The 16,346-nt window shown below is 37.2% G+C and overlaps 2 protein-coding genes across 3 annotated transcripts in view; both read left to right on the forward strand.

The window, feature by feature from the left end:
• Positions 1 to 4,790: 4,790 nt before the first annotated feature.
• r3hdml (R3H domain containing-like) lies at positions 4,791 to 10,302 on the forward strand. Its single transcript, XM_066672453.1, has 6 exons — positions 4,791 to 4,856; positions 4,961 to 5,221; positions 5,837 to 5,955; positions 7,026 to 7,128; positions 7,468 to 7,583; positions 9,156 to 10,302. Exons 2-6 carry the CDS (start codon positions 4,970 to 4,972, stop codon positions 9,280 to 9,282), a joined length of 717 nt encoding a protein of 238 aa, XP_066528550.1. The 5' UTR covers positions 4,791 to 4,856; positions 4,961 to 4,969; the 3' UTR covers positions 9,283 to 10,302.
• Positions 10,303 to 11,379: 1,077 nt separating this feature from the next.
• The window catches only part of hnf4a (hepatocyte nuclear factor 4, alpha), a 40,522-nt gene continuing 35,555 nt past the window's right edge, over positions 11,380 to 16,346 (forward strand). Inside the window, exon 1 of one of the 2 annotated variants that reach the window (XM_066671161.1) lies at positions 11,380 to 11,502. The gene's annotated coding sequence lies outside the window, so the exon portion shown is untranslated. The remainder of the gene's footprint in view (positions 11,503 to 16,346) is intronic. The other variant, XM_066671162.1, reaches the window with a different exon arrangement.

The following is a 16,346-nucleotide window of genomic DNA, read 5'->3' on the forward strand; positions in this document are numbered from 1 at the left end:
TGGAATGTCTTTTAAGTCTAGTCCATAGGTCTTCATATCCGGAGCCTTGATCCACTCCAGGCTGGGATTTTAAAGTGACCATCTGGTATTACACTAAGTGCAGCAGCAGTTATAGGTATAGTACATACAAGCCGGCCATTTTTAAATCCTGCCCTAGAACCTGGGACCAAGGCCCAGATTTGAAGACGTCTGGTCTAATCTTAGGCTAAATCCAGGTCTGTAAGGCTTGTAGTGATATGATTTAGTGATATCATTTCATCACTAATATGTCCATATTACACAGCCCTATTAGAGGCCTATAGGTTCAGCAGATCCCTGCTCCATAACATCAGTGTGACCGCACTAAGAAATTCATTTGATATTGCTGCTCAACATTTTTCACGATGTGTTGATGTGAGATGACAGAACTATGAAGTATGTGGCAGAATTGACATGGATATGTCCCTTGCTATATATAAGTGCTACGCTTCACAAGGCCTCTTTGTAGTCCGAAGCGCATGAGCTTGTTGTGGACATAGGTTATGTTAACACTGTCCAATATTTCACCTAGGAAACAGTGTTTAGAAATGTAAACATACCATTATTAGTATATTTAAAAAATCAGTTTTAGCATGACGCTATCATGACCAAAATCCCCATCTTGACATGTTTTATGAATATATATATATTAAAAATTTCAACAAATATTCCAGAATAAAATACATATGATCCACTGTTCCAAAAATAGAAGCAAAGCACCCTAAGCAGATGTGACCAGACCTTGGGATGAACTATGGCCCCTGTGACTATGAGCCATTGGTTGACCCTGAGAACTGCTAACTTGAGACACTTCTTTGAGAAAACACTGCTCAAATGGTGGGCACTAAATCATCAGCTGACAGGGTGCTACTAGCTAGTTCTTGCTTTAAAATATGTCCTTCTCTCAAAGCTAAGCTAAGGTTATTAGAGCATAGTGCTTTTAAATAAACTGCATGGCTTCCAGAATTATCCCAAATACAAAGTGATCAGTGTACACTGTGGCCAATCTTTGTCATTGTTACATTAAAATGTTCAAATTCCACTTCTCTAAAGTTCAGTTTTAGAAGTGGGCTGCATGTTCTACATCTCCAGATCTCAGATTGCAAACACATAGTCTGGGCTCTTGAGCAGCCAGTCCACTGTTCTGAGAACACCGACAGTGTCTTTGTTTGATTTGCAAATGTGATTCTTTTTTATCTATTTCCTTTTCTCAGAAACGTCTTAATGGCTTCCAGTCCTTCTCCAGAGGTAAAAAGGTTTAAGCTCTGGCAATATAATTAATATCATTATGCATCTTGTTGAGCTGCAGATTAAAGTTACACTCAACCACTAGAATTTTTCATTTCTGGTCTGGGATGCTCCCAGTGACCCCGTACCGCAGACCAGTGCCAGTCCCTTGAGTGTACCTTGGCACTGGCTAGAGTCTAGAAAGTGGGTGTAATGCACATGGCACAATTCCCTCAACCCTTCCTGGAATACTAGGCAGCTGCAGCACTTAATGACTTATAAATAAAAAAAATCTGCTTTTCTTATGTATTCATTTCTTTGTTCAGGTCCAACATGAGCTTACACAGAATCACTTGGTTGTTTTTTTGGAATATAGCACATTTACTTTACAGTCTTTAGGCTTGATCTGCTTTTGCTCCCAGGCTACCCCTAGAATTGCAGAATGTAGTTCAATTTTACAGCACTGCCCACAAATCAAGGGGTGGGATATTTGGTTTCCTACCCTACTCCAAAAGTTCCATAGTGCAGTTTCTGCAATGCTAAACCTAGAGTAGATATTACAGCTCAGGGGAGCATCACAATTATTTTGAAGCTGAAATTTAGGTAAAAAATATTATCTAGTTTTCCTTTAAAGCACCTCATGGTACTGGCTTGTTCACTCGCTCACTTTCTCATATGCTAACCCACATATAGGAACTGCACCAAAAGGAGCTGCCACTCTGCATTGATGACAGTTTTAATTGGACTCCTAATTATAATATATTCTAATATAATACATATATTTTGCTTTGATATGGCATATCATTAAAGAGTGGTATATAAATAAAAATATATATATCATTAGTAGTATTAGTGTTAATATGGTAGTGATAGTGGTAGTAGTGTTAATTTTACTGGTATTTGTACTAGTATTTGTAGAAGAAACAGTAATGAAAGGAACCGATGAGTACAAAGACAAATGTGCAAACAAAGGTGCTCCAGGTGGTAAAGTGATAAATATGGACATGGGAGCAGTGTACTGCAGTGTTTTTGAGTAAAGTTCGCACAGTGTGGCAGAGCTGTACTAATGAATATACACTGTTAAATGCACATTTAGGCATATCTTGCTATTGATTCAGTCAGAATATAAACTAATTTACTTAGTATACTTAGGTATACTATAAGGCAAATTAATGCCAAAGTTGGACAATCCAAGTTTTAAAATGTTTTGAAGAATATAAATGTCAGTGCATACCAGTCAAAAGAGCTGATTTACGCAGCCTGATCATGTTTGCCAGTATGACATTGAACCACACTACATTTGTCTGAAAACCAGTGCTTAAAACATTATCTGAGGCCCTGCAGTGGAAGAATACGCCTGCTGCCTCCTTTCCCCATATTGTTAAATTTTTCTATTCCCATTGATTACTTTTGTTTGGAAGAACATGTCCAGTTGTGGTTTTTGCCCAGGCTGGAGTGTGTGCAGAAAAAGCAAAGAAAAATCCCATCAAATTGTTCCACAAACTCAGCGACCATCCTAGTGACGGCAGAAAATGTGGAACGGGGTTCTTCTTTTCTCCCCTCAGACGTCAGATGGCCTCAGAAACGTCTGGCCCACTTAAAGTGCCCTCCTGCACATGTCAAAGGGTGTTGTTTGGAAAGGCCGGCGTTTAAGTGGAGATCTTCACAGGCGTCCCCTTTCCACCACAGTGCTGGAATCCCTGCTGAAGGTATGTGAAGTGAGGAGCATTCTAACTTAGGACTCACTCTTTCTCTTAGGGGATTGCAGGGCTTCATTAGGAGGTAAAAAATTCACTATTTTAATTCCATTGTTCATCTTCTGTAAAGAATTGTAGGAAATGCACTCTGGAAGAACAGGTATCTAATGTGACATTAGTCAAGGAGAAGATGAGAATGATAGAGTTGAGTTAGGTTTATAGCATAAATATATTATGTGTAGTCCTATCTCTGTTTGATATTTTTCTATTTCTAACATATGAACGAATAGCATTTATTACTTAGCAGGTTCTATAAGTTACTTTGTGACTGCTATGAAAATAATTAGTTTTGGACATAAAAATTAATGAAGCGAGGGACAATATACTTAACCTTTCTGAAGCAAATATACTTATGTATTTGTGCTGCAACAATGTATTTGTTTGTTAGTCTCTTTTTGGCCTGATTTTCAGTATTTATCTATTGCTGTAAAGTAGTCAGTCCACAGTCCTCTTCCTGAAGTACCTCTGTCCGTGGAAGCCAACTAAGGGGGCATTGGGTCATTGACTCTCAAAGCTAAAAATGGTGTTCCAATTCTGCCCAGATACTAGTGCAAAGCCTCAGAAAAGCAATGGTAACTGTAAAGTAAATTATTTAGATGCAAGAGACAAATTTCAGCCTTCATTTTCTCCATTTATTGGGTTTTATTATTATATATATTTTTACTTGATATTGACACTATGGTTCAAAGGGGACAATTTATATTAAAAAAAGAAACACTTGTTCAGTGCATGTATTTATTAATTTGTTTTTCTGGAGCTTACCATCTCTCAAACTGTGAAATAAAACCACACATTTTTTCTGTGGCCAGAAAACCTGGAAATGATACATTTTGATTTTGCTCCACATCAGACATCAAGCCCAGAGGCTTTAAACATGTTTGACCCCTTAGTCTGAATCTCTCTAATCAAAACGGCAGACTGTATGTGAGAGCACAATGAGGAGGTTAAACCGAGCAAAAAATATATATACAATGAGTACGCAGAAATAAGAGAACAGAGTAAATGTGGATGAAGTCTGTCCCCTTTAAAATTCAGGGTATTTCTTTAAAGGACATCTGTTTGATTTAACCTTTTTCCAGGATGTGCTTAAAAAATTAAAAAGAAAACAGATGATAAAGTCATATTTTTTTACTTTGATATTCTGTATCCTGGTCATTTGTAAACTAACATCAGTGAATAATGGACTATGAATAATAACTGCCAAAAACTGCAGTTTATAGAGGATGTTGTATTCGTACTATATTCTATTCTCTATTCTAATTAAATAAATTAGTATTAATAATCTGTGTAAATTCACCCACATGTGTTCACGTGTCCACATCCCTGTCCAGGATGACTTTCATGCAATGGATTATGAGAGCTTAAAATGTTCTATTCAAAGAAAAATGAAAGCTTAACTAAATATAACATTGCTAACAACTGAAGATATAGTTGCCATTAGCCTTTTCGGTTGGTCTGATTTATTTTTATTCCTGAAACACTAATATAACAAAAAACTATGAATGCCTAGAACATTTGGTGCAAGCATTTTGCATTTCTTAGGAAAAATGCTAATACTGCTAATAACATAAGCTAGCCATTAGGATGTGTTCAATTCAAAACATTTCTCTATACAAGGTATTTATCAACTGGTTGCTTCATGTTATGAAACAGCCATTTCACGGACAGTTGCTGGTCTGAATATATCAAATATTCTATACTAAAACTATTTTAAACATAACTGGCCCATGTTGGGGACCCACTCTATAGAGTATTACCTGGAATTACAAACCAATTTCCTCTTCATCTTGTGATTTTTGTATAGAATAATGTAGTGGTATTTGACCAAACATGCTAAGCTAATAGCAGCCACAGGTAAGCATATGCATAATATTAACTGGTGAATTTTGGCTTAAATTAATTGCTAGGACATTTTCTAATCAATCTTTTCCTTTAACATCATGTAAACACTTTTCCAGAGCTGGGCCATGCATGTGCAATGCACTCAGTTGTTCTTGGCTGCCATCTTGTGGGCATTCCAGAGCTCCAGATTGGTTTCCTGCAGCTCTGCTGAGCTGTCCACAGCCTTGGAGACACAGTTAAACCTGAACACTAGCAGCAGTGTGGCCCATAGCCGGAGAAAACGCTACATTTCCTCCAGAGACATGACAGCCCTGCTGGACTACCACAACCGAGTGCGCTCCCAGGTCTTCCCCCCAGCAGCCAACATGGAGTACATGGTAGTGTTCTCTTTAGTTTTAAAATGCTGTAACTTTACATTGGTCCTCCACAACACTCAACATGATGATAGCCAGTCAACTAGTCAACTAGTTCATTTTCACCATACACCATAAGCCCAAACTGCTGCTTGTTCAATTGAGATATTGAGAATTGAGAATATATCTCATTGAGAATATATATATATATATATATATTTATTTATTTATTTGTTTTACTTATTTATTTTAAATGTTGCTTAAAGAAACACTAGGTAAAATTTGAGGTTTGTCCTTGGGGCTCCCCCTAGTGTACTTTGTATTGAGAGCACTGTACTGAAATCAATGGGGATGGGAGGGTAGTTGGTATCCTACCCTCCTCCAAAATTTACATAGTGCAGTTTCTGCAGTGCTGAGCTTGGAGTAGCAATGACAGAGGCTGTATTCTTCATATTATAGCTCAGTGGAGGATTACAATTATTTTGAAGCTATAATTTTAAGTTAAAAATATAATGCAGGGTTCCTTTAAAAGCTGCAATAGCTCAGTCTCATTGCTCGACTTGAGTATGTCACAGTATGTTTTACATTGACTCAGAACTATATATTTACATTCTCCTTTGTCCCTCTCACTTTGGACAGGCATGGGATGAGAGACTTGCTAAATCTGCCGAATCCTGGGCCGCTCGGTGCATTTGGGACCATGGGCCTTCACATGTAATGAGGTATATGGGTCAGAACCTGTCCATCAGCTCTGGAAGGTATTATAGGCTTTTGGATGTCTGACAAACTTATACATATAACATACTTCAGAGTACACTCTTTGATAATTGTTCCTTGCTTTTATTGCTCATGGAGTCATGTAGTGATATAAAAAAAAATCAATCAAATGTAGAAAAGGTTCTTCACACGGAGACTCGTTTACTCAAACAGTCCTCCTCTTTAAAGGTGCTTTAGATGGTTCTTCTGTGGCTTTAATTCACCCAATGTTTAGTTGTCACCATTAGCTGTTAGCTTAACTCCCCTATCAGACACGGTGCAACCGGTACTGGGAGGGAAAGAACAAGCATGTGCTTCCTCTGAGATTACCTTTCCTTTTTACACTGACAGTGGTCTCAAACATTTTCTGCAGTATCGCTCTTTGTAGATGAAAATATTTTTGAGCCCTGCCCTGCTCTGACACACACCCACACATACACATAAATTATTTCCAGAATCCATTGGAATTTATATTAAACACTGTAATTAATAACTTCAACTTCAAATTTGAATAAAAGAAAAACAAAAGTAACATATCACCTTTACAGTGAAGTTATTACAAGTGACATGCAATTTGTATCTCATCAATTTCCCTTGCTATCCCCCCACTGCAATAATGCCATGTCCCCTCACCCCACAACGTGAGAAGGTCAGCTGAAAGAATGTGCAGCTGTCAGCAAGCCCTTTATGGAAAAAAAAACAGGAAATAGATGCAAAAGTATATTTGCAGATGAAACAAAGAACAACAGACTGACCCCAGATCCCAGACCTTTACGTCACAGAATGTGTTTGGGATTATAATGGATCATAAGAAGCAGAAAATGTGACTCCAAGTGTTAGTGTGGGGCAGGGAATGTCTCCATAGATATTTACAGTATTAAAATAGAATTGAAGATTATTTACTGGGAAACATTTGTTTTCTTTTTTGTTTGCAAATGGTGGAAAAAATGAATAATTTTTACTGATCAGCCATATCCATGACTCCACAGGACATTTAACACTGTGGTTATTAGGCACTTCAGAAACCTGTGTAGGCACTTATATGGTTTCTGTTGTTTCCTTTTTCTACCAGGTACAGGTCAGTTATTGAGCTGGTGAGGTCATGGCATGAAGAGAGACATTCGTTCTCCTACCCGAACAGATGCACTGGATCTGTCTGTTCCCACTACACACAGGTACTGCCTTAAAGACACCACAGGAAAACTTCAGCTGTACAAGCAGGCCTACATTTTGTTTACAATAGAATAATAATTTTGACCAGTTTTACCAAGTCCCAGGTTACCTACACAGTCTGTCAAAAGTTTGGTGACACACCATTTCATTTTCAGTGAAATAAGATTTTGCCAGCTCCAAAGGTTTACTAATATAAGTAGCAAACTGTCCCAATTAAAATAGCTTGAATGGGTAGATAACCAAACCTTTTGGTGAGCTCTGTGAGTGTTCACTGATGCTGTTGAAGTACAAGTCAGAATGCTATCTATAAAGCCATGACTGGTGTTCATTGTGGGTTGCAGATGGTGTGGGCTAACACCAATAGGATTGGGTGTGCCATCAACAGGTGTTCAAACATGTATGTGTTCGGCAGCACATGGAAACAGGCCACACTGCTGGTCTGCAACTATGCAATCAAGTAAGACTGTTATAGTGGTGTAACCAAGGCAAGTGTGGGTTATATGACCCAATATTGTAACTGATATGAATGATGTGTTGTTATGAACGTGTTGTGAAAGCAAATATACAGTAAAATATACAGTCATAAAATCATTACATAACATTCATTTCAGAAAATATATATTGTCTTCACAAGCGGAGCTTTTACATTTATGATGCATTTTTACAGTGATTTCAGTAAAGATCTAAATTGCCATGGCTGGCCTATAGTGGGCGCTAGAGTGCTGCCCTCCCAGGTGCAAATATATATATTTTTTACTTTATAGTATAAACAGTTTTATATATTACCTATAAATAAAATGTGTGAGCCATGGGTATGCTGCAAATGTACAATAAGATAATATTTAAAATATATTGAGCAATATATGTATTTTAATTTTTACTAATTATTTTAATTTTTACTACTGGGAAATGTTACACTGGCTACACAGCTACACTGGGGAAAATTTCAGGCACCCATTTATGACAGGAGTGCAGCAGAGTAAAAAAAAAAATGCTGCTGAGAGAAACTACACACATTGCAATATACATTTTGCCAATCACTATGCACTTCATCTATCGCCCCTAGCAGAGTTTTTTGTCTGCGTTTTGTCCGCCCCCGTCCATTGAAACCTGAGGTTTTCTAAAACACTTCCCAAGGTGGGGATTTTTGAAAATGTTTTTGTGTGGACAAAGAAAGAATATTTTTGGAAACACTGACATCACACAGCGTGCCTGTCTCTAGTTGGAAAGCAAATACCTCCTCATACCCTATACAGTGAAGTACATAAGTCATTAAACTACAATATACATGCAGCCAGCACTAGATTTCAGATTCCCACATATGAATAAAGAAATATTAATTATCTTTTATTAGAAATATATAATGCACTATGGTGTTTTGATGCCTTTCTTTATGAGGTACTATGGCCACCCAGTGGACTGGCATGATAATGCATCCATTTTTGTATTCATCTGGACAGGGATACTTTAAAAAAACGGAGAGAGGAAAATCGGATCTATGTGGACAGTGCCTTACTCAATGGTAGATCAAAGACATCTGGTGGTTAATGGCAATAATGAATGTAATTAATCAGGGTACAGGATTCCTACAGCCTCCAAATTCAAGGTCTCTTTGGATGAACTATATACATACACAGAGTTTTCTATGCAAATATATGATGAACCAGCAAAATACGGCATCCTAGAAATTCCCAAAATTGTCCTATTAGTGTTTAAAATGTCTAAATGTCTTAATAATGCACTGTACCTTGTATCTGAGCTGCAAGTATGTCTACTGATTCATTTTTACCATCATTTAAAGAATTACATGATGACTTGCAGAGCTTTGATGTCATTCAGTGTTAAATTGTATTGTGTTTGTCACACAAACAGCTAGAACACTTTTCACCAACCGCCACTGGATCTGAACCTTATGTATGTGAATATGATCATATTTAGACTATTATCATCTGTGATGTATCAGTCATGAGAAGATAGATACAAGCAATGAACATACCAGTAATATATGTCTATGAACAATTTTTTGCAGGGGAAACTGGGTGGGAGAAGCTCCATATAAAACAGGAAAGCCATGCTCTGCTTGTCCTTCTGTTTATGGAGGATCATGCCGCAAGAATCAGTGCTTCACATCAAAACCCAGAAGGAAGTTGCTTTAATATGAGTGGCGTGAAAGCCAAATTGGTTCCACCATAAGTAGTCCATGAATTATGATTAAAACAAAAATACAAAGCATATTTTTTTAATGTAGTACCAGCATAAATTCAATTAGACAGTTTTTTTTTTATCTAAAATGCTATGTTGTTCTTGTTCTTCTTACTCCTTTTATATTAAATCTGACCTAAAAAGCCTGGTGCTTTTTTGACTGCCTGTTAAAATTATATATAAGTATGGCCCACCAAAACTTTGACACATTTTAATGCTCACCTGTGTTTATCTAGAGTAAAAAAATGGAATATTCACCTACCAAACATAACATGGCCACCTTGTTTGGTCATATTATTGGTTACTGACGCACTTTGTATTTATATAATTACAGACTGTACTCCACCTGTTGCTCTACGTACATTGTTAGACTCATTTCACTCTGTTCTCCAATGGTCAGGGCCACAGAAGACTACCACAGGGAAGGTATTTTTTGGGTGGGGGATTGTTCTCAGAACTGAAGTGACATTGATGTTGTAGTGGTAGTGCTGTGTTATAGTGTGTGTGTGTGTGTTGTACTGGTATGCAGAGCAACAGATGGACTCAGACTGTTGTGTTCCTCTGTGGTCACTGGAACTGATAAAATGTACAGCATTGAAAAATAGGAAGTAATTTTAATGTTGTGGGTGATTGGTGTATGTGGCCTATGCAAAAGAACATCTAAAAATGTATAGACACTTAGAAGAAAAAAGCCACTTCACCAATGAAATGATAGAAATGATGTGTCGATGTATTTTCACTTCCAAAATTTACAAAGCATGTCATTTGACCAGAGGTGTCCAAGCATTTGCATACAGTGACATCATCAGCCATGTAAACATTCTTGTCCTGTTCCAGTCTCAATCTAAAACAGTCAGTCTTCTCCCTCTTCATTGTTTCTTGTCCTTTCCCTGAACTGTTTGCACTGTTTTGTTTGTTTGCCTTAAGAGTGGCATTGAGGTTAGGTTTCCTGTTGAAAGTTAAGCACTTTTATGGTTTGTGTACACTCAATAAATTTTCTTCTGATTCTGATTCGTTGTCCTGTGGTATCTGAGTTACTATTTCTTGAAATGTGTACAGGATTATTGACATGTAAAGAACATTGCTTTGACCTAAAGCCAAAATTAACTATCCAACTTAAACTGTGGTATACATTATTATCATGCTACAGCTGGGCTTGACTTCACTCCAAATTCATTCTGGAAACTACCAACCAATCTGTGAAAAAAAAAGATTGCTAATAATTTGTCCCCTTGAAAAACTAGGAACTACATTGTGAAATATGACAGTGCTGTGGGGTACATATTTGGTAGCAGTCTGTTTGTAATTAGTATATTTAGCAAAAACAACAAATAAATACTAATTAAACTCAGTCAGCTATAGTGGACCAAAAGTCAAAGACAAATATAGACCTAAGTAGGACATTACTGATGTTAGATAGAACCACAGGTGTATTTATTAGCGGTGTGATAAATTTGCATAACTTGCTGGGTGCTGTAGTAAGACAACACACATGGGATGCCAGCGAGGCTAAGGAGCAGAATGCTGCAGTAAAAATGCACTGGAGGATTAAAAAATAAATAAATAAAATAAAATAAATTTAAAAAACTTTTTTCAAAATCTGATTGCCAGCCATGATTGAAAATTCCATTGCTGCAAATGCAATTAGTCTCCTAATCTGTTGGATTATGATGTGAAACTAATCTGATTACTCTTGGATTATGGCCACTTTCAAAACCAAATTTAGTTCCTGTTCTGTGAAGCAGGGGCGTCGCAGTGGGGTGGAAAGTGGGACAGAGTTACCAGGAACCCAAGTTGGGGGAGGGCCCTTGAGAAGTCTGTAATTTTATTTTCCTTTAAATATTAATATCATTTAAAGATGACAATACATGTTGCTAACTAATGTAAATTTAATGTTTTGTACAAGTAAATCGGTTGATTGATGGATTGTGTTTTCTAGCCTACATGTAGTGTCTGAGGACAGGCCTCACCCCTTGCACAAATTGGTTTAATCCGCCTTCACCGGGCTTTTTAACTACGCGCATTTAGCGTTCATTCTCCTAAAGTGGCGCATTGTATCCGTGCTGGGGAAGATACTAAAGGAAGCTATATCCAGTTTTCAGAAAAAAAGAAAGGCAGGAAAGAGACAAAAACAGAAATGAGGGAAAGCAACTGAAACTTCTTTCCCAAGAACGGTGAGCCCAAATAGTGAACGCAAATAGCCTGCATTTATTTAACTCCTATGGTTATAAAACACGTCAATACCACTGCGATTGTCAGTGCTAAAAACTGCATAACACAATATTAGAAATTACAAGATGCCTTATATGTAATCTGAGGTAAACTCTAAATAATTTTGTTTATGCAAAAATGCTCAAATTTTCATGCAGGCCTATGATTTTAGGCGAACTTTGGTGGTATTTACTGATTTACTGTTATAGCTATATCAGTCAGCAAATATATATATTATATATGCTATCAGTGATGGCTGTGGTGTAACTGAAGCCATGGTGAAGTTAGAATTCTGCTATTGGGAACAGAAACAGTTTTAATAACTCCCTAATGTTTCCTATTCATCAACTGCAGCCACTTCTGCTTTAAACCAAGAGCAATATGGCTTATAAAGGTATAAAGTGCTAAGCAATGCAGGGCCGTTGTCTATCCACCTTTGCATTGAATAGACTGAAGCTTTCACAATGAAAGCAACCAAGAAAGTTGTAACCAAGTCTAAATGCACCTGAACACTTAACTCTATACATTTTCTTGTAGTTGAGCACACTGGAAGCTGCAGGTTGCAGTGTTGATACTTCATCCACTACAGTAAACATCAGAGAGAGACAGTGAAGTGCTGAACTGCTGCATTGGAGATGCAACAGGGAAAATACAGCTGTCTTTGTGGGATATGCAGATTTCAATGGTCAAACAAAGTGAATCATACACTTTCACAAACCTCTCCACAAGAGACTTTAATGGAAGCCTCACTTTGACAACCACTCGACAGACCACAATCCACAAGTTAAACCCTACAATTGCAGTTTCAAGCAGTGAAGACAGCTGGGAATCTCAGAAGTCACTGAAACAGCTTCATTCAGACATAGTAGGTGCACAAATAACCATCAAGAAACATTGTTCCAGGTATCATACTGCACAACAGACTATCAATGCCAACGAGACCTTCCACAGGTGCAAGACCTGTCAGATACTTTGCAAAGCTGCCAGCTACATCACTAAATGCAGTGGTTTGCTAATTTTTCCACACAAGTGAAGGTGAGGTCACAATGACAGTTACAAATACAATCCTAACAAAATTCATTGGAGCCGATGGCCCTCTTGGTAACATGGATGCACAAGACATTGAAGAGGAGCTCCTCAGTGCTGGTACTTTAATGGTCACATACACAGATGATAACCACAACAGCCATTAAAAAAATCTGACTCTGATCAACAAGTCTATAAAGTATGTCAACTGGAACGGCTGTCTTCAGTTAATTCATTGGAAAGCATGCAACCAGCTGCACAGAAAAGGACCACAGCCTCACCCAGGAACATCCACAAAAGAACATCAAAGAAATTATGGCGAACTGGCAGCTTGTGCTGCATCACTTGGTCAGTCATTTCCAAGACCAGCAGAAAAAAAGTTGTGATTGTCAGTCTGCCGTGCACAACAGTCAGTTTCATTGACAAAAAAAAAATCCCTGAATCCCAAGACCATCACACCACTCCAATTGTTATTCAGGGTAAGCAAAAAAAAAGAAACAGTTTTAACTCCCTAATGTTTCCCATTCATCTGCTGCAGACACTTCTTCTTTAAACCAAGATCAATATGACTTATAAAGCTATAAAGTGCAAAGCAAAGCAGGACCGTTGTCTATCCATCTTTGCAGTGAATAGACTGAAGCTTTCACAATGAAAGCAAACAATAATATGGAGTGAATTTTGTATCAAAGTTCTTAAAAAAAATCTGCAAACAAATTTCTTAAAATCAAGAGCAGAAATATGCTGTGAATATAAAACATATATATCAAAAGTCTAAAGATACTTAGCTATTTTATTACTATTTGCAGTTATTTGACAGTTTCTTTTGCTCCTGACTTTGGAAATCTTTTCATGGGTGGGAGGGTCATAGTGATAACCTAGTATCTCCATTGGTCACTGATTCTGGACTGACATGTGCTCTGAAATGGTTTCTCTCAATCCATATATATATATCTCAATCATGAGAATGGTCATGTAAAAGGCTACAATTAAATTATTTGAATTAGTTTCCAAAGGTCCATGCCGCAGCTGAGGAGGTAACGGCAGTGACTGAAATCCATCAAAGCGAGGAAACTTTAATCCCTGTGGAAAAAGCTCATTGAGCCATGTTTGGAAACACTGAAAAGCTGGTGGGGTCAGCATAGCTAGGTCCTTAAGGAGGTTTTAGAGCACTTGTCAGTCCAGAGTCAGTGACCAATAAAGATTTAAGTTGAATGCCTTCTTCCAAGACCCTCCCACCAATTGAAAAGTGTTCCAAAACTCAAAAGCAAAAAAAGAAGCAGAAGCAAAAAGATTTCAGAAACAAAAAGATTTTATTGGGGGGGGAGAAAAAAAATGAAAGCAAAGACTGGCAAAACAAATAAGTATCAAATAACACCAAAGAGTAATAAAGTAACCAAGTATATTTTAAAATATAATTCTGCATGAATTTGACCTTTGTATCTAGTGATACAGTAGGTTGTTTGGGAACTCATGAGCTGGGCTCAGTGACTATTCGTAGTTGTTAAGGTAGCTGGTTGCTGATCGGATCATAAACGTGCACAGCAACCTTAGTGTTGAGGTGTAGGATTCAACAGGGATTTTGTGGCTGCAAGTAGGAAGCATGGTGGGCCCTATGTTCTAATGGATAATCCAATATAAATGCTCTGAATGGACCTCAATTCATAGCAGAAAACCCAACAACACAAAAAGTTGAAGCTGTATTTATTGCTGCTTGAGAATTTAACACCAGATACTAAAAACAAACATTCACATACTTTTGCCAAATGCACATAACATTGGATGATTTAGTTTTTAAATAAATGAATGAGTCAATTTTGTCCCATTTCTTTACTTTTGTTCTCTTTATATATGTTTGGAACTTGTGTGAACAATCTAATGAAGTTATGTCAAATTTAGTCAGAAATATTAAAGATTCTAAAAGGTTCACACAAATTCAAACAACTATATTTCATAGTTAGCATGACAATCATTGATTAAACTAATAATCTAAAAGCTACAACTTTTAAATAAATGATTTGTGTGTAACCAAGTCCAAATGCACCTGAACACTTTATACATTTTCTTGTAGTTGAGCACACTGGAAGCTGCAGGTTGCAGTGTTGATACTTCATCCACTACAGTAAACATCAGAGAGAGACAGTGTGAAGTGTTGAACTGCTGCACTGGAGATACAACAGGGAAGATACAGCTGTCTTTGTGGGATGTGCAGATTTCAATGGTCAATCAAAGTGAATCGTCCCAAACTTCTTCCATTTCAGGATTATGGAGGCCACTGTGCTCTTAGGAACCTTGAGTGCTGTAGAAATTATTTTGTAACCTTGGCCAGATCTGTGCCTTGCCACAATTCTGTCTCTGAGCTCCTTGGACAGTTCCTTCGACCTCATGATTCTCATGTGCTCTGACATGAGCTGTGAGGTCTTAGATAGACAGGTGTGTGCCTTTCCTAATCAAGTCCAATCAGTTTAATTAAACACAGCTGGACTCCAGTGAGGGAGTATGACTATCTCAAGGAGGATCAGAAAAAATGGACAGCATGTGGATTAATGTGATTGTCACAGCAAAGGGTCTGAATACTTATGATCTTGTGAAATTTCAGTTTTTCTTTTTTAATAAATTTGTAAAAAATTTCTACATTTGTTTTTTTTCTGTCAAGATGGGGTGGAGAGTGTACATTAATGAGAAATAAAATTACATTTTTTTGATTTTAGCAAATGGCTGCAATGAAACAGAGTGAAAAAATTTAAATTGGTCTTTAAATTGGTACTTTCCGTACCCACTGTATTTAGATTGGATACATTTATAAAGGGAATGTCTATAATATATAACATCTTCAGTATTTTTTCCATGTTTCCCTGTAATAGTTAACAGTAAAAATGCATATAAACATGACACGTTCTGGAAATATAAATATAAATTATAAACATTTAAAATATAAATTTTATCCAGTCTAAATAGGGTTAGTGTTATAGCCCTACAAAAACAACAGCGTCATGCTGCAACAATGTTTGTTTTGATTAATAGCACTGTTATGGATCTTAGGGGTATACATGGGGAATGTAGAGAACAGATTTGCTAGCAAAAACATCTTATCTGTTACTTTCTCTTAGCATTTCTCTTACTTGTAGCAGCCTTGTGACTCTCTCAAAAAGAGGCAACTGAACCATTCAGCCCAGTCATAGGGGAGTTTCCCGCCTTTGGAGAGGGACCTACCATTCTTCGAGCTGGGGCAGGGGGGGTCTTATAGTGTTGTCTTGAGTGTTTTTGCCATGTGTTTTGCTAAGTTATTCATTTGTTTAGGCATAGTGTTTAATATGTGTCAGTATTTGTACAATTTGGGTGAAGTCTTTCAGGTTAATCTGTATATTGAAAAAGTGAGTTGGTTAAGTCTAGAGGAGGGGGTAGGCTTGATAAAGAGGAGGCCCAGACATGCTGGTTAATTGGCCAAGTCCAGTGATATGGCTTGGTTCCTCTAACAGGCCTATTTTGGCAACTTTCCTTTTATTCCAGATTAAACACAATCCCTATTGTGTTTACTTACTTTATGCACCATAAATATTTGCATCTCTAAAACAAAATAAAAAATAATAATAATTAAAAAAAAATAAATGCTGCGCTGGAGGCAGTTTCTTGAAGTCTGTCATGAGTGAACTTCCTGCTACTGCTGCCTGCGGTCAACCTGTTACAAGCACAAACAGTTTTTACCTATGTTGAACATATTCTCCACTGTTTTATTAGCATTATTATTGTTGTTATAATTATGCATATAACTCTTGTTTACGTT

The sequence above is a fragment of the Hoplias malabaricus genome, chromosome 5 (genome assembly GCF_029633855.1).
Source record: "Hoplias malabaricus isolate fHopMal1 chromosome 5, fHopMal1.hap1, whole genome shotgun sequence".
NCBI lineage: Eukaryota > Metazoa > Chordata > Actinopteri > Characiformes > Erythrinidae > Hoplias > Hoplias malabaricus.

What these genes read in the sequence shown, in the direction of transcription:
- r3hdml (XM_066672453.1), top strand. Translation starts at nt 4,970, where the DNA reads ATGCATGTGCAATGCACTCAGTTGTTCTTGGCTGCCATCTTGTGGGCA. An exon ending in CAGCCAACATGGAGTACATG is followed by an intron (nt 5,222 to 5,836) that starts GTAGTGTTCTCT and finishes CACTTTGGACAG; the next exon opens with GCATGGGATGAGAGACTTGC. An exon ending in GTCTGCAACTATGCAATCAA is followed by an intron (nt 7,584 to 9,155) that starts GTAAGACTGTTA and finishes AATTTTTTGCAG; the next exon opens with GGGAAACTGGGTGGGAGAAG.